Source organism: Cottoperca gobio, chromosome 9, assembly GCF_900634415.1.
Source record: "Cottoperca gobio chromosome 9, fCotGob3.1, whole genome shotgun sequence".
In the NCBI taxonomy this organism is placed as follows: domain Eukaryota; kingdom Metazoa; phylum Chordata; class Actinopteri; order Perciformes; family Bovichtidae; genus Cottoperca; species Cottoperca gobio.
The window spans coordinates 7,195,847-7,214,923 of record NC_041363.1 but is presented as its reverse complement, the minus strand read 5'-3'; the positions used below and the strand labels follow the sequence as shown (position 1 = coordinate 7,214,923).

Below are 19,077 nucleotides of genomic sequence, written 5' to 3'. Positions count from 1 at the left end.
CTCTATTTTTGTCATTAGCGCCAACTGAAAGAAACCTCTTGTCAGCTCCTCAGGTGCACCCCCACGTCCTCCACTGCACTTGTAGGCACTAACTGTAACCAACTCTGCTCTCCTTCTCTGCTCTCACACAATTTAGAGCACCACTCAAACCCCCATCGACGCCGGCTCCAGTGTGCCCCGCAGTGAAGGTGAAGGGCCATTTGTCAAAACACATAACACAATAATGGTTAGGGAGAGCGACTGACTCAATTGCAGCAAGAGCACTACATTTCTGTTGTGTGTGTGTGTGTTACTTGTGAATGTCAAATAAAACAAGCGCAGAAAGCCTTGGGTGTTTTCCTTTGTGAAAGGTCAGCGCTGTCTTCCTCTGCATTGTTATGTAATGTAACAGCAGAGCAGGATGAAGATCTGTCACCGTTTGCCTTCAGTCACATCTTCCTGGGAGGGCTACAGTAGGCAGCATCGCATCTCCAGTCGTTAATTATTCATGTCAAACGGCTCAGATTCTACATTGACTTGCAGCGCATGAATGTTTCATGTTGGTCATTAAACAAAAGGACGGCCGTTCTACATACAGAGGCATTTACTGCTCATCGAGGTGGGAACAGAAATAATATTTAGAGTAAATATTTGCAGACTTATTTGAAGCAGCAACACCACGTTTATTATGCGGCAGTAGAAAAAGAAAGTGTTGCCAATTTAGAGGAACTTCTAAAGAGGTTGAATGTTGGTGGTCCATTTACATGTGTTTAAATGTGAAGGTTATTTTCCCCAGGAGCACTTCTTGTATGGAGATCACTTTTGCTTGCAAATAACAAGTCCGTGCAGCTGGGGCATAAAGATAGTATTACTTTGAAAGGGTACGATGATACGTTTTCTCATCTCGATATACAGTCTGCCCTCACTGGAGCAAAGACACTCTTTCAACCTCTGAATGATAGTCTCTACATTTGTGTTAATTAATTAATTATATATATATATATAAAAATAAGAGTATGGTTCACTTTCTTCACATTTTTACTCGACTAAAATGAAACACATTTATAATCTGATACGGAGAGTAAATAAAGTGCATCAGATTACACAAATACAGAAAATGCTAAATAATCTAAATGATATGCATGTACTTAGATAATTGAATAAAACATATATACAAATGGGAAATTTAATCATCCAAAGAAAACAAATGTATATTAAAAGGCAATGAACCTGCATGGATTTGTCTTTTTAAAGTGTGTTTACAGAGAATGCAGTCTGGTTACATCTTAAGTGGAGTGAGGGACAGTTTCAGTCTTGCCATTCCTGCAGTTTTCTGTGCAGCTACACTGCTCACCTGCTCTGTTATGTAATAATTATTGAGGGAAAGTGAGGTTACATGTAGGGGAATGAATATTTAGCAAAAGCGAAACATGAAAGGCTTTCCTTCTGTAGTCTGAAATGACTAGCTTCATCTATAAATAGTGAATCAAAGATACGGTGAATAACAGATATTTATAATTGGCTTTGTTGTTGTTTTTGTGTTTGCTGGGTGTATTTCAAACAGACCAGTGTGCCATTTAAGTCCTCAGCTCTGTATTTCTCCTCCTACTCACGTGTCCTGGATTGCACTCGACCAGCAACTCCGCCAGTGGGATGCAGGACATGGTTTAATTTAAAAAAAGACACAAAACAGCGTTATATTGTGCACAAAGGTCAGACATCAAACAGATGTGTCTGACTCCTGCAATGTCACACAACATTGTTCTCATCGTGTCGAGCGAGAAATAAATGGAGAAAAGGAATGAATGAGCAACATAGTATATTCAACAGAGACCAATGGCTATACATTAGAAGGCAATTATAGGGCTAATTTCAACAGTACCTTTCCACCTTTACATTATAATTACTATGACAATAAATACCCAGGCTCATTTAGTTCAAGAGAAATTCTTCATTGTACCAAGAAAAGGCATTTTCTCCAGAGAGAAATTATTTTACATCAGAACTGTAAATCAACACTGAAACATAAGTCATATCTTTATTACCCCATGTTACAGGGCACACACAATGTTCAAGTATGCCTGAGGAACTAAATGGAGCAATTAAAAAAAATAACAATGAAGAATAAGAGAGATAAAATGCATTTAAAAATAAGTGAACTGGCATTGCATTTCACAAAAATTCATAAGCTCATGATTTTGGAACAATTCACTGTAAAGTGCTAATTGGTTTGAGCTGAGAAAAGCACATGTTCCCTTTGAAAGATCATACACATTACTTTATACATGGATGTACAGTAATAGCCAGTCCGTCAGGCAAGCAATTACTAACCAGAAGACATGGACCACAATTCATGTATTAGTCCTTTAATAAGATAACTGCTTCCTTAACTTCCTTGTTAATGGTAACAACGAGAATCTTGCCACTGGTTGCCAGGACAATGCCAATTACAAATGCTGGTGTTGCCACTGTACAGTTTTCCTTCTTTCCTTGTAATTACATGCAACTGACTGACATACAGTATCAAAAATCTCAAGTCAAGTTCTTTTACAGATAGGAATCCTTGAACCAAAAGGATGAGAGTGAGAGGAGAGGAGAGCAATTATTGAGGAGTGCAGGAGACCATCCCATACTCCTCCTCCTCCTCTTCTTCTTCCTCTCCTCTTTCTGGATGTGGTGGGCTGGCCCGACAAAAGCAGGGATCTGTCCAGCTGATGCCTGCCTTCCTACAGGTCCTGAGAATCCACAGTTTTCCTTTTGTGCCTCTCATTAGGAGGCACATTTAAAAAATAAAAAAAATAAAAAAGAAGAAGAAAACAAATAAAAATATCTGGAGTGGTCTGGGTCAATAAACTTTCCCCTACTGTCCGCCTAAGGCGGACGTTCATCCTCCCACCCCAGTCCTAACCATAAAAAGGTAAAAACAAGGTGTACTGCAGAATGGCTTTACTCCTCACAGTCTGTGGGGGGAGCTAGAGCCCCCCCTAGGAGCTGAGGTGCGGTTGGTGGTCTTGCGGCTGTTCTGTCGTGTCTGATTTATCTTGGTGGCCGAAGGTTTCCGAGCGTCAGGCTGGCGCCTCCCCTGGGGGCCCCTCCGTTTGCCCCTTTGCCCTGCACGGCCCCTTCCGGCCCCCGCTGGTCACTTGCGAGAGTGCAGTGTGTCCTGAAACTTGGTGCTGGTGTAGCGGACGTGGAATCCTTTTTTGTTGATAGTATCGTCAGAGCGGAACTTGATCACAATGGAGTCACCGGCCGAGTAGATCTCCTCCGGAGGCTGTCAGGACGGACAAAACAACAGATTCATTTGTGCTGTCACTTTCTGCTTCTTTGACTGCACTTCAATTAAAACATAAGTCTTCTCACATGCCGATACTGAAGTCTAATTAGTGACCATGACGAATAGCTTCTGACTGCAGAGGACTGCGAGCTCTGTCACAGCCAGGGGCCACGCAAGGGTCCGGGACCAGGACTAGCTCTTTCCAGCTTTACTCTGATTAAGGCTTTTGGCTGCCATTGAAGTGAAGATAAAATATACTTTGATGATTAGTTCCATGTGCACCGCTCCAGCAAGCTCATTCCTTCCCTGAACAAAACCATATTCACGGCACTTCAAATCTTTCTACTGTCTTGAGTATAAAGTCGTTACGGTTTCCAATTCATTATGTGTGAACAGAAACTATGCAACACTGGACTTGGCTGATTGGCAGGATAGCAGTATCACATAAATATTAATTTGGAATATCATAGTAAAAAATAATTAGGTGGTTGTGGTGCTCAGGCACTATGACAAAGCTCTGCTGTTCAACACACCGGGCTGTTGATTAAAGCTGTCATTCATGAATAAATATCTACAATAGCCCATAAGTCCTGGTTTATTGGAATGGGATTTAAAAAGGCAAGAAGAAAGCACCCTACACATTGTATTGTTCACCCAGCAAAATGTAGTCTGCTATTTAACTAAGAAAAGCCCTTGGGCTAAGAGTAAGCCTTCCCACAGTATAATGAGTTTTCACCCTACTTTTGACTGAATTGTGTCAGTTTATTTCGACCCGTTTTATAAAAGGAAACTTGATTGAGGAGCCACTCTCTGGGGTGCTGGTGGTGTTATGTCCCCTCCAGCAAATAGTTCACAGGAACAGGCGTGAGTAAAAGGCCAGAGCTTATTATTGAAGTGCGTAAATGAAATCAAGCTGTTCTCTGACCTGAGGAAACTTGTGTTTCTATTCCCTGCTGGCCTCATTGTTCCAGACTCAGGCTGCAGCCTCAGCATTGGCTGATTAATTTGCCGTTACAACCAGATGCCAGAGACTCTGATAGGCTATCAGCACCTACGGGGTGAAGGCTTGTGTCGAGCTACAACCGCCTCCCAAACCCAGCAACACTCCCAAACCCAGAGGAACACGTAAACTTTAACAAAATTGATTAAAGCCGGAGTATGGACACAAATCAAGTGTTCACAAAGTCACCCTTTTAAACACTGCTGGCAAATGTTACACAGCAGCAGCAATTGTCTGAATACTCCTGCTGTGATATTGTAAAACCGAAAAGAAGCGGCGTGACATGCCAAGAAAAGACATTCAGAGCGCAGCGGTTGTTAGGAAAATGTTCTTACCCCTGAGCCACAGTAACGTCCCAGCCTTGGAGACTTAGTGTCAGCTCCATCGAAGAGCTCCATGTAGTCATAGCCGCAGTCCGCCTCCTCTTCAATTTCAAAAGTCTGGAAGATGAGCTCCACGCCGTAGCCTTTCTCCGCCGAGATCACCCACTGACAGTCAGAGGCTCCGGGGTAGTTATTGTCCCCGAACTGTGCATGGGAGAACACGTCCTTGGTTTTGACCTCAGCCTTTAGGCGACCTCCACACTCTGCAAACAGAAAAGTTGAGTTCAAGTGGACATTTTTTGTAGACAGAGGGCAGTAATGATAAGTACAGCTGCTGTCTCTCGCTCATATGTGGTTTTACAGTCATACAGGATTCTTTAACATGCTCTGTAGACGTGAGTCATAATTATTCTCATGCAGGGTGGACAGTTGTTACCAAAACTAAATCCTGTGAGAATTACTTCCCAAAACCATTGTGAAGTTTCACATGAGTAATTGACCTTAAATTAACTTGAATTAAGTGAAAACATGGCAGCTTAGATAATATACTGGAACCCCTCTGAGCTACTGTGTTTTTTCTTAAAAGAATACTTCACCCACAAAATTACCACTTGTATATAAATGACTCATCCTGTGTTACCTTAAATCTTTGATCCCCGCATACCTCTACAGTGAACAAAGAATTACAAAAAACAGATGAAAGGATGAATTGAATTAAATGGGTGCCTCAAAACTATATCGAAACATCCGTTCACAAACTTTCACACAACTCGTATACTCACTACTTCCCAAACACATGCATTTTCCCCAAAACCTTACTACTTTAAACACATCGGCAAAAAACAGCACTCGCACGGGGGAGCAGCCCGCCCCAGCAAGTGTGAAAATGTATATGTGGAATATATACAACTTGGATTATACAGTACAAGTTGTGTGAGAGTTTGTAAAGAGATGTTTTGCTGTTGATAAACACAGCCCCCTTTTACCTCAATTCATCCAAGAACTGTACATCGAGTACTCACCTGAGTACTTGAGTATTCAGGTGAGTACTTGATGTAGGTTGAGGTATTCCTTTACGCAGGAATAAAAACGTTTTACTCCTATAATTGCATCTATTATTACCTGCAGTATGGGAAGCCTCGAAGCCTTTCTTCTGCACAGAGTTATCAGAGAAGAAGCGAATGAACAGCTTGTTGGCATTAGACGTGATGGGTGGTGGCTTCTTGGTGCCACAGAAGCGACCTAGACTCGAAGCTTTCCCATCTCGCCCGTCGTAAATCTCAATGTGGTCGTAAGCACACTCCAGGTGGGCCTCCATGTCGATCTCATTGAAGGTCTGCAGCAAAACAAGATGATGAGTATGTTTTAAGAAGTGTGTTACAGAATGAAAATAGAAATGTATGAGCTCAAAGTACTTTATGCTACTCATTTTTTAAATCAGATGACACATTGTTTTGTATTGCTATTTAGAAACAAATACAACATTTTAAAATAATCTACTTCATGTCAGTGGCACAGTAGACAGAAGAGCAGATAATAACAGAAGGGGGAGCCACACATCATCGTTAGGACTGGCATAACAGTCTCTGACAGCAGAACAGTAAACACAGATGTCCTCAGTGGATTTAGAAATTCAATTACACACATAATAGCATGACTGACACAGGAAGTTATACAGAAAGCAGGAGGAAGTGGCACATACTATTTTGATGCGGTGGCCCGGGGTGGTGGTGAGTGCCCAGGTGCATGCCTTCTTGCTGGGGTATTTATCCGGCCAATTGGGGCTGGTGATAACACCGCTCACGCTATTCACAGTGTGATCGCAGCCAGCTGTAAAAAAAAAGGCATCACTGAGTCAACGAAGCACCTCAGTGTCATGATAATATGAACTCAAACAGTTTGTGACACAAGTAAGCATGCGCTCATCAGTCTGCTCTGACTGCAAGAAATAAGTCAAGAGTGATTTACCTTCTTTACAGTCGTGTTTGTTCTCATGCAGCACAAAGCCGCTCCTGCACTGACAGCTGTAACTCCCAAAGGTGTTGACGCACTCATGTTGACAGCCACCGTTCTCCTTAGAGCATTCATCTTTGTCTGAGGAAGCACAGCGGACAAAACCTTGGTGACTGTTTCCTTTCAAGACTGACAGCTAGCTTCTCCAAGTGACTTAAAAGTCTTGTGATGCTGTGCACAACACTGTCCCTGAGGACTCACCTGAGAAGAACTGCGCTTTAAAGCCCTTTTTGGAAACAGTATTGTCTGATTTGAACTCAATGCGCATGTTGTTGTACTGGGAGGTAATAGCTTCTGGTTTCTCTGCCCCACAGAACTTCCCATGAAGCCTTGAATCTGCTGACAGCCCACTGCGCACCTCCACGTAGTCGTACTTACAAACCTGAGCGGAGAAACAGAGCATGTGAAGAGTCAGGAACATTTTATTTGGCTTTAAATCATGAAACACAAGGAGGACAGGGATGCTTGTGCAATGACAGAGAGCGAACATAGAACAAACCCACCCCGTGCCGATTCAAATTAACCCCAGTGCTCACGTCATTGCCCTCAGTCTCGAAGACGTCAAAGAGCAGAGTGATGCGGTACTGCGTGGGGGCAACCAGCTGCCAGATGCAGTTCTTGTTTGGGGGGTACTCTCTGGGCCAACCCGGGCTTGTGATTGACCCATTCAGCTTGGTGATGAAGCCTCCACAGGCAGCTGGACAGAAAACACAACATGGGAAGAGACAAGGATAAATAGTTTATAGCTTGATATATGAAAATGTTCAGAAAATAATTAATATGACTAAATGTTACACTGCAGACCACACAACTGAAATAAATGCCCTCTGAAATATCCTTTTGTGTCCTGAATAAACCCGATTACTGAGGACTCAGGCAGGCTTTGTATCAGTTACGCAATACACACATGTTACAACAACTGGTGTTGCCCCTCACCTGGCTATTTTTAGCTACACTTAATGTGCAGTACCAACTGTAAGAGATGTTGTGTTGATACATGGATCGTAAAGTTATTTGATGAGGACACTGGTGAAATGACTGAAGGCTGATGCACACCTTTAATATCTTGTAGACAGGTGCGTAGGAGGAAATGTCCAAAGTCAAGAGAAGAGAGGATTCCCACACACACACACTCTGCTTTCTCTTGCAATAAACTTTATTTTTAAAAAACGTTTTGGTTCTCAGTCCTTCACGGGGTAGTTATTAAGACACCAGTTTCTTACTCATATTATTGTTACTTTCTCTGTTGCGTACCTTTGTGATTGTTTATGTGAGTGCATACCATTTCATTTGTTGCAATTGTATCTACATACATACTATCATTAATGCATATGACAAACAATTCATTTTATTCCTCCTTTCTTTTCAGATATTATTTCAATCAAATTTTCTTGTATTTTTACGGCTTTATATTTTCTAAAAAAAGCTAAAAAGTCTACAGCATGAGCTGAATATTGATGGATATAGCAAAACTGTAGTAACAGCTGACTTCCTCTAGGGGCAGGAGTGTCAGGGCAGTGGTCAACCAGATATTGTACAGCTTGTATAATAGTAGTTAGGTCTTAAACAACAAAATGTCATTTGAGATCAAAATAATGCTTGCATTGTTATGACTCAATTCTGTACAAAGGTAATGCTCGGCCAGCATCAGCTCACTGTCGGCATCTATTCGGGCTTTTAGGAATGACTGTACTTATTGTATTTGGGTGGCTAACTGTAAAGTGCTTAAGTATGTAAATTACACGGTGAGCAGGGCTCAAGACTTTTTTCCCCCTTTACTTACCCTCACAGCTGCGTTTGTCAGCAGCCAGCTCATAGCCTGGGTCACAGGCACACTTGTAGCTGCCTAGTGTGTTGACACAGCGTTGCTCACAGCGACCGTTGTCTGGCTTGGAGCACTCATCCATCTCTGAAAACACAAAGATATGTTTAGGACCCTTTTTGCCGGCCCCCTGACTCGGTGGCTTACAGGAGAAATCCCCCAAAACAACAGCAGGGTTAGGCAAAGAGGGTCGCACAGAACCCAACGGTGGAACAAAAATATCTGAAATAAACACAATGTTCAGAAAATAACGACACGAGAGTGACATGTCTGATTCAACAGATGTCGACATTGTCTCTTAAGAATTTACAACCCGTAACCTCTGACCTTTGAAGAAGTTGGCAGCAAAGCCGGCCTTATTGACAGAACCATCTGAAACAAATTTCATCCACAGCTGGTTGGAGCTGGTTTTGATGTCATCTGGCTTGTCGTAGCCACAGAAGCGGCCCAGTAAGGGACTGTTTTCAGAGTTTCCATCGCGCACTTCCAGGTAGTCATAGGCACAACTGTCATGTCTCTCAATCTGGGGAAGGTTAGAGGGTTAGAGCTGGACAATAGCAACATCTCCAAATCAGTCATAAAACTCACAAAAACATAATTTAATGAAGAAATGACAAAGTACTGGTGTCCTACCTCAAAAGACTGGAAGGTAAGGCCTACGTGGTAGCCCTGAGCTACAGTTATCTTCCACACGCACACTTTGTTGGGCCTGTAGTCATCAGGGTAGTTGGGAGATTGGATCTGTCCATTGTCTTTCTTCACCTCCCCACCACAGATGGCTGCATGTGACAATAAAAACAACAAATTTTGAAACACTGAGCTCCCTCGATAGCAGTATCATCAGCACATGGCCTCTGCTAATAAAAACGTGTACTCCCCGTTCTGATTTACGCAATGTGGATGAGCTGAAATGCCTCCACCACCAGCTCCCACACACACACACACACACACACACACACACACACACACACAAACACACATCATTGCAGGGTCTGGAAACAATGGAGCCGAGTGTGAAGGCCGGCCAAAATCTGATTAATGCAGCGTAAAGTGCCTGACACATCAGCAGTAGGGGAGCCAAAAACTGTGGATATTACTGCAGCCTCTAGGCACATTGTTGGATGCGTGACTGGCCATGCGTTCAGTCAGCTGAGCGGCATGCTGGAATGGGGTGCAGCGAGGTCGGGGAATGGGTTCTTACCCTCATAAACGGCGGAGAAACCTTTTCCAACCCAGTTACTGCTGCTGCGGAACTCAATCCACAGGCGGCTGTCGGTGGAGATGATTGGCTCCGGCAGCTTGTCACCACAGAAACGACCTGGGTCACAGGGGACGAAACACGCACATTAACCAAGATTTGATTATCACGTCACCTGCGATGACGCTAACATTCCTCTACACAGCTCTTTACTTCATAAAAAACACACAAGTAAAAGTATAAGAGAGGTAATGAGAGACCTCATTCAAAAACATAGAAACAGACGAGAGCTAAAACAATTAGCGTCTATATTTTAACATTTCATGTATGGAAAATTCTAATACTGTATGTCCTAGGTATGACTAGCAGAAACTAATAGAACTGTGTACACCGTGTACCTCTTTCACTGAACACACGTAAAACCTGTGTCTAGCTATCACCACTGTAACATTTCAAGTAAATGTCATTAGATAATAAAAATTGCAGCCCTTGATGAGCATTCTCCCGTTAAAACGGACCTTTGAGCGGCGCCTTCCTCCAGTATCCATCTCGAATTTCCACATGGTCGTACCAACACAAGTGGCTCCTGTACAGATCCATGGAGGTGAAGTTCAGAATGATCTTAAAAAAAAACCAACAGAGCGGGATTACTCACACGGTTTCTATAATTAAGAAGTAACTCAGACACCACATCAGTGTAAACAGACAGCGGAGCTCGTTTTCTGGCATTTCAAAGTTGATCTGGTACTTTCCATATGCTCATACCTTTTCCCCTGGTGTGACGGATATTCTCCAGATGCAGTGCATGTAGGCCGAGTATCCATTGGGGAAGCCTGGAGAGGAGAAGTTCCCGCTGCTGTCCTGCATACTGTCCCCACATCCTGTACACAAACACACACAGACACGCACGTAAGGCCTGAGCCGTGAGCATGATGCACTGCCAATTAGTCACTGCCTGAAAACACCTAAGCCACTAATTTAAGTTATACACACATCCGCTCTGAAGTAAATCCCCTGAAACATCGCTGCAGAGACAGATGCACGATGCTGGAATTATTACACCGAATGTGAAGTAATGTGCAGCTCTTTTATGTTCAAAGGCACATCTGCTGATAATATTCACCCACAACCCTGCGCCTCACCCCTCCCCTCCCCCACCAACTCCAGATGATGATCACACAAAAAAGGAATAAAGAGTGTGAGACACTTTCTCTGAGCATCCTCTGAAAATAAACCTGGCCCACTATAAATAACCATGGAGGACGTGATGCATTATGTACGCCTTGTGAAAAACCAGCCTTAGTTTGAATGGCAAAACTAAAGTGTGCAAGGACTGATTCCCAAACACCATCCACCAGTGGAAGCACTGAGGGGGGGCTCATGCCAAGTGAATAAAGATGTGTTTGATTAAGACCGACAGGAAATGATAGAGAGTAGATTGTATCTTCAGTTGTCCATCTTGAGAACGGTGTGTGTATTCATTGTATCTCTGTGTTATCTTTACCTCGGGGGGCGTTTTGAAAGAGTAAGGAAAACATCCCCCCCCCCCAACGGTTCACATCTACGGCTTCCCTTGAGGTTTGTGTGTAAGCAATACAACGATGAGCCCTAAGCTACGGGGCTGTGTGTGATAATGCTTGGCAGAGGTTTGCCAGAACTAAACCATTAACAAGACACACACACTGGGGATGACAAACACTCCCAGGAATGCTGCATCAATGAGAGATCCGTGGCTCTTTAAGGATTTTAGATTTTCCAAGAACATGTGGAGACTCACCACCTCGTCCCCCTCACTGTGTGTCACATCATCCAGTCAGTTTCTTCCTCACGAGACAGACATTTGCCATGAAGAAAGAGACGCTTGCACAGACACATATAGATCCATTTAAGGTTAACAATTCCGGTTCTACACTAAAACCACACCGGCCGGTCCAGCTCTGGTGACCAACACTGTGTTTATTCATGGAGCTTTAATTCGAGGCTGACAGCACAGCTATCCCGGTCTACACTTAACTGTACAACATGAAATCTGTTCAGCAGAAGGCTGTTCTCAATGTACATCTGTTAATGCTATAAATCCTGTTTACTTCAACAGCATTAAATCCTCTCTCTCCTCCCTGGAATTATAAACAAAGTGACTGCTTGGGAGAAGTGCCAGGCTTATGCAACTCTCCTGTGTGTATAGCCTTTCAGTTTACATTGCTCATGCTGTGATGTGCGGACATGAGCGTTGTTCCCAAAACTCGTTTTAGTCATTGTCTTCTAGGGACCAGCTGTTCTTTTGCGTTTATCTGGGAAAGAGTGATGACAAACTTCCTGTCCCTGGGTAATGTTTACACTCCTCCCAGCTTGGGAGTTTCGGACGCTGTAGCCATGGAACCACACCACATCAATAGAAGATGCTTGGCTATGAGCTGCATCTAGAGAGGTGCAGGAGGACAGACATCTCTCTCTCTCTCTCTCAGCTCCATGTTACACACACATGCAAAAATAGACAGGAAAAACCCATAGCAGACAGCATCTGTCATTTTGGTCTTACGGGAGCATTTGTAGAGTTTGCGTGCCTGTGTGATATCCCCTTTGCTCAGTCTGGTTCTCTGGCCAATGGGTGGTCGTACTCCGTTCACATCGTAGCGTGGCAGGATGGTGTCCAGGAAGATTCCTCTGTAATTCAGCAAGAGAGACTGAGGTTAATGTTGCATGAAACCCAGACGGCATGCACACAATCCTGATAACTATTCAAACATACACGCACGCCACAAAACATTTTAGCTCAATGATTAAGTGACTTACCATCAAACAGTGCAATCACTGTCAACATTATTATTAAAGGTTTCTAAAAATAATTGAGACTTCTAAAAAAAGATGATAAAAATGGATACTGCCAGTCTTAGCTAAGCCAAAAAGTCAGACAAGACGGACAAGAAGACCTTATTTTCATATTCAGTTTAAGCTTTTAAACAGACATGTAAACCTTGCAACTCAAAACACGCATTTTGCTAGCATAAAATGTCTAAATACATTTTAGATTTCTGATATAAAACCCAAATATAATGAAATCTGTCGATATTTCTTCCAGTTAAAACACAGCATGCTATAAAGACTGCTTGTATTGAGACGTGGCATCAGTTAAATTGGACAGCATGAAGCTTTCTAGCACGCACACCCACACTTAGGTGGACACAAGATTATTTATGACCTGACTAATCTGTTTATACTGTTATAAACTTAACATAACTAAGATGTGGCACATTTACAAAGCCTCTTCTCTATGAATAAACACTCTTTTAATAACTAACCAAATCAGGATGTGGCTGATGCACTTTTCCACTTGACCCACTATAATAAGGTACTTTACACCAGTGAACTTATTTTAAAATAGAAAATTAATCAGTTCATTTTAACTCTTTCTTATCTTAATTTGTGCGTGTTCCTCCATCTCCCACCAACATATCGAAACGAGTTTAATATTGAGCGTGTGGATAAGATTTTATAGTTAATCAATGATGTTTAATTTCTGATTCCTTAAGATCTACTCGCCTCTGGCTAAAATGCAATATATGGACAGTTGCAGTCACTTATCAAAGTCTTCCTTTGAGGTCGGGGTCACGAGGTCTGTTTCGGAGGTTAACACTGACTTCATTCTTCACACACACGTCTGCCCTACAGCTGGACCCAAACTAAAAGCTTAAGCCCTTCTCCAGAGGGACTGTGCGATCAAAAACAAATTGCAACAGATGTGAAGATAGGGATGTGAACAAAGTCCAACATTAAAACTCAAAGAAAAACGATCAGGTAAAGCAAAAAAAAAAACAAAGAACAGAACAGTAAGTACAGAAAAACTCTTTCCACACTGTGCTGTCTCACTTGACACATTGCTAGTTTATCATCTCCATTTTTCTAAGTATTGGCCAGCAACGGCCTGGCTCCCTGTCCGTTCCCATGGTGACATGCCTATCAACGCCAGGCATGTGCAAACAGAGCAGCCTGAGCTAACAGTTTAGACTCTGCCTGCCCGTCTGTGAGCTTCCAGGAGCCCGTATGCTGGCTGACGGTGAAAAAAACGCCACTCCAGTCGATGTCAGAGCAGACAAAGGGCACACTGGCAGGTCTCTATTTAAGTTGGCACTGCTCCATGCACCAGTTCTGAAAAATATCCTGGAAGCAATGGAGGGGGCAGGCAGGGTTGTGGGTCGGGTAACACACCCCAGACAAAAAGCACGGGGATCAGCCCTGCTTGTCCCCAGGAGAGCAAAACATCAAGACAAGCCATGAAATCTTCCGAACAACACCCGCGGCAAAGGCCCTGGCTTCCCACGGTGATTTACTGTAAAACACCGAGCAAACACACTGGCTAATAACGGGGTAACAAAGAAAGACACTGGCACAGGTAAATCAGCCAATCAGCGCTCAGGAGAAAGTGCTTGGAATGACTTGTGAAAAGCTAACAGGAGCCCCTTGTCTGCTAATACAGCTCTGTGAAACATTCCCCAGCAGTGGCAGCCATTTCTCTCTCATGTCTAAAAGAGTCTTATTGATCAACACAGTTCCACAAATTAGGATAGAAACAGAGTCGAGAGTTGGAGTGAAAACAGAGCAGGGCGTGAACATACTCCAGGGCAGAGCTGCTCCATTGTGCAGAAGGCTGTAGTACATACCACACATTTAGATCCAAATATTGACCTAAGAGTGACAGCAACTACATGGATATCCTGTTTAAAAAAGTGCTGAGCTGATGATAAAAAATACTTATTTCTTCTCAATAAACAAAAAACTATCTATCAGCTGCAGTGGACTTTGCTCAGGTCACCAAAGGTTCCTGTAGACAGAACATTTCTGCAAAAGGCTGTGCAATAGTTCAGCTCCTTAAGTGCACTCTTGACCTAATGTTTGGATGCACGGGGCCGGACAGGCATTTCTGTACATTGGCCTACACCCAGCCGCAACCTCCGTTTAGACAAAGATTCCCTCTCTGCTTCCCAGAATCTGTTTGCCGCAAGAGCACGGCAGTTGACGTGGAAAGAGGCCCATACACTCAGAGAGTAACACAGGGCACGGGAACGCTGGTGGTGGGGGAAAGAAATTAAAAAAATATGTATATACCACTGACATAGAGGGCCATGTTAGAACAAAAGGACAGCCAACAGCTGGTTCTCATATCAGAGTATGGTAGTAATGATCATAGTCTGGTTACCTCGTGTGTCCATAGATCACATTACTCCCCCTTTGGCTCACTGAAGGCTGTCAAAACTACTCCTGCTATAGGTAGAACATTGCATAATTGAAGTGACCTGCAGCTGTCCGAAAGGTTCCCAGATTTGTTTATCTATGCAATAGAGGCAAGGGTCAAAATGCAGTTTCCTACACAAAACTGAAGTCATATCCTGCACATGGCAGCAGGAGGTAACCATAATATTTACACGAGTCTATGTGAAGTTCGGTTGTCACAGCTTGCAAAATAATTTTATGTACATCGACAGGTTGTCAAGAAGCCACTTTGCAGTGAGCGTAGCGATGCATTTGTATTTACAATGATGACTCAGAAGATGAATCTGAGTCAACTTTTCCCAAGAGGTCTATTTTGGCTTTGCAGTCACCCAGCTGGTAAATAAGACTTTAAATTAACCACAGCCTAAGATGACTAGAGCAAGAGCCCAGACTGACCAGTATTCGTCATGGGGCTTTTGCTAGTAAGATCTTTCCTCTGTCGCCGCAACACCCCTGTGTAGTGCTGAATGACAGCACAACATCTGGAAAAGCTTCCTGTAGCATCTGACAGGGAGTAAGGAAAGAAAATTGAGCGTTAAGTAAGTGTTAGATATTTACAGTTCTGCTTTTACAAACAGGACTTTCTCTAGGCAACATGTTTCAAGCAACCAACTAATTCAATACCCAATTTGGTTTAATCTCAACAGTTTAGCCATTTATGCCTACTTATCAGTTATTTACCAACTGTCCAAAGTCTAAAATACACATATTTAGACTCATGTGAATCTATACACTGAGCCTGGGGAGCATTACAATTTGCCAGATATTTCCCTTCATATGGGAAAACACAAAGGAAAAATTAATTGAGACAATAAAATGTCTACTTCTCCAGTCCTTACCATGTGTAGGTGATTATTAGCAGTCAACCCAAATTGTGCTTGGAGTGCAGATGAGATTTAGTAGCTAGGAATGTATTATAACACCTGAGTGATATGAAGGTGCTAAAGGATTTGTAGCAGGCATAGGAAATGAATCTCTGGCTCCCTGCAGTAGCCTGGGGTGAACATCATGCTACTAATCACCAAAGCCTCTTCAAAGAGCCTTTAGGAGAATAATGAGGTGGTTCATGGTGAGCAAGCACAACTTTTACAAGAAGCTTCAAATAGCCTTGAAAGTGGCGCAAAGAAATGTTGTCATGATGAAGCAGGGCTACTGTTGCTGGGCTAGCTCAGCCCAGGACCGATGCTGCTTTATTGGGCCTGCTGCTGCTGCTGCTGCTGCAAAAGCAGCAGGAATCGAGGAGAGGAGCCTTAATTTGAACAGGCTGTGGGAAGGAGCTGGCACATGACAGACAAACACTTTCACTATAGCCACGAAGACTTGGCTTTCACTTTAAAGAAAGCAATATATTACAAGAATCCTTAAAATAATTTCAGAGACGTTGGATTTTTTAATAATTTTAAAAACACTGCTCAGAGCTGCTAATGCTGCAGAAGCCACACTGAGAGTGAAAAGTGTAAACGATACTGTTTTAGATGCCAAAACAGGTAAAGACCTATGAATAATATGAATTCAATAACTCCGCTAGATGAAACAGGAAGAAGCTAAATGGAACCAGACACGCCAGATTTCTTGCTAAGACTTACTTTCACGCGCATGTGTTATTTTGTGACCCTCAGTACTTCCATTACAGCAATAAGCAATTTCATCTTGTCCAAATAATACATAAATCACATTAGTGCTCCTCCAATCTCTCTAAGGCCTCATGCAATGTGAGCATCGATTGTTGAAAAAAACTAAAAGACCAGCTAAAAGAAACTAGACAAAAGAAGAGTCCCAAGTTCGAAATAGATGCTTTGTAGTAGCTACTTTATAAATATCCACTGAAGCCCCACCTTCTCTCAATAAATACTTTTCTATCCCTTTGCACTTGAAACAGTGAAGAAACAATTAAGATCCATGACAGACATTCAAAGAACAGCCTTTTCTAAACTTCATGTGCTCAGGCTACATGCTAGTTCTCTAGAGATTTATAATAGAAGAGAATTAAGCATTTCATTCTTCTCTTTAGGAATCCTGCCACATTACTCAGCAGCAGCCCTTAGACTCAGACCTGGTGCATTACAGATCTATATACTCATAAAACAAACTCTAAGAGCAGAAATGGAAAACAAAAGATAAATGGGTTAAAAGGTTGCCGCAGAGTGGGAAACAGCTTGGCCTGACTCAACTAGTTTTCATGTCTGAGGCATAAGGAGTGGAACTTGGCTTGGCTCCTACCTGGAGAATGTATTCCTGGCATAGTGCATGATACTGTCAAAGTCATAGTCTTCTCCCAAAGAGTCCACCTCCCCCGGCTCCATCTTCAAAAAGTTATACTCTTGTCCTGGGAAAAAGGGAAAAGTTGAAATATGTCAAACCGTGCAACCTTATGTATGCAGGTCAAAGGTGAATTCAGTTTTACTCTTTCAGAAAAAAGTATCTTACAATGAGGTTACAGATAAAAAGGCACAGCCGATATATCCCAGTGATACGACAAAGGTTTCAACTTTTTATATTTTTATATTAACAGTGAAACGTGTTAAAAAGCTGTCCTGGATCATAATCAGCTGTTTATATGCTGTTGACCAGTTCTATAAACACTCGAAGGCTGAGGATGAGCATATCCTCTACTGTGTTCTTTCTTCTACTTTCACCATCTTAGTCCAGACTTCGTGTGTGTACAAATGTGTCACTTTAATTATTTAGGTTCTTACTGCATCTTTCCAACATTATTGCTGAGGGATCGATGAGACTCCTACCTGGTTGGATGTTGTCCCTGATAATGCTGACATGTTCGTCTCGGTCAGGCCGCGTGTGCTCGTGCCAGAATCCAATCACGTGACCCAACTCGTGCACCACGATGCCAAACTTGTCACAGTTTTTCCCAATGGATATGGCCTGAGGGCCCCCTCCACGACGACCCACATAGGAGCAGCACCTATGAATCCACACACACACACACACACACACACACACACACACACACACACACACACACACACACACACACACACACACACACACACACACACACACACACACACACACACACACACACACACACACACACACACACACACACACACACACACACACACACACACACACACACATAGTTAACAATGTCAAAATATAGTGATTAGATTAACAAGCAAGTGGAAACTACAGAGGGAGAAGATGAAGGAATGTGTGTCTTGGCTCTATAATGTTTACTAGCTCCTATATTTCAACGTGCACTGTACAAATATTATGGAGCTTGTAAAGAGAACGATATTATCTCAACAACCTCTGGTCTGTTTTACAGGAGAGCTGTACGAGGAGACCCGTCATCCACACATACAGCAGTGACATTCATTCATCCGTCTGCCAATGCAAATGCTGAGAGCGACGGTGGAAGCTGGCCGACTGCAGCGCTCCATCTCAGCGTGACATGAAAGGTTCAGTGTGGGAGTCTGGGAGGACGGGCACACACATCATGGCCCTGTGGGCCAGACAGCCTCTAATTACTGCAAGCCAGGCCAGGCTCTCCTGAGATACGCCTTGAACTTTGCACAGGACAGATGGGGGCCTGCTGAATATGCAGCAGAGTCAAGCGTTCCCATTGCTAACCGCTGCCGCCTGCGTGAATAATGTCATCCCTGTTGCTCCAGAGGCCGGTTACCAGGCTAAAAATGGCTATCAACAGTTGGCTAGAAAAAGCTTTGGTTTCATGAGCTGCATCCGCTTTCTGTTAAGCGGTTTGTGTTAAATGATACATATCAGTGGGAGAGGTACATTGTGGTTAATGACATAATGACTGTAGCTTGTGGTCTGAACCTGCGTGAGGTTAAAACATGGGAACATCTTAGGGTTCTGGGAACGTCTCTAATACTTCTCCGAACATCTCTGGCCTCTTTTTCCCCTTAAAATCTCAAATGAATAGGTTGCACTGGTTTGTGTTCCCAAAAGAAGCAAGTGCTTTAATTTAAAAATATTTCATCAATAAAAAGAGAACTGCACGCCCAAACAGGTTGTCAATAGCCACGTAGCAACAACAAGAGCCACAACCGGCACTTTCTCTGAGCGTCAGTTTAAGAAGAAGTGCTGAGTGGACACGGAGACTAACTTTAGTGGAGTGCAGTAAACAGCGTTATGGAGGAAGTCTCTCCCTTGGATGCAATTCTGCACACCATGTTTGACACGAGTGCTCAGTGACTGATGCAGTGCACAGGAAAC

General features: G+C 43.0%; 1 protein-coding gene across 1 annotated transcript in view; it reads right to left on the bottom strand.

The window, feature by feature from the left end:
* Positions 1-1,151: 1,151 nt before the first annotated feature.
* bmp1a (bone morphogenetic protein 1a) overlaps positions 1,152-19,077 on the bottom strand; it is a 30,086-nt gene continuing 12,160 nt past the window's right edge. Inside the window, exons 5-20 of the mRNA XM_029440390.1 lie at positions 17,622-17,800; positions 17,101-17,206; positions 12,152-12,276; positions 10,378-10,493; positions 10,131-10,233; positions 9,616-9,732; positions 9,048-9,193; positions 8,742-8,937; positions 8,376-8,501; positions 7,129-7,289; positions 6,794-6,974; positions 6,548-6,673; positions 6,282-6,409; positions 5,702-5,915; positions 4,592-4,842; positions 1,152-3,253 (exon numbers count right to left, since the gene is read on the bottom strand). Of these exons, the coding sequence (XP_029296250.1) occupies positions 3,119-3,253; positions 4,592-4,842; positions 5,702-5,915; positions 6,282-6,409; positions 6,548-6,673; positions 6,794-6,974; positions 7,129-7,289; positions 8,376-8,501; positions 8,742-8,937; positions 9,048-9,193; positions 9,616-9,732; positions 10,131-10,233; positions 10,378-10,493; positions 12,152-12,276; positions 17,101-17,206; positions 17,622-17,800 (2,410 nt within the window). The 3' untranslated portion in view covers positions 1,152-3,118. The remainder of the gene's footprint in view (positions 3,254-4,591; positions 4,843-5,701; positions 5,916-6,281; positions 6,410-6,547; positions 6,674-6,793; positions 6,975-7,128; positions 7,290-8,375; positions 8,502-8,741; positions 8,938-9,047; positions 9,194-9,615; positions 9,733-10,130; positions 10,234-10,377; positions 10,494-12,151; positions 12,277-17,100; positions 17,207-17,621; positions 17,801-19,077) is intronic.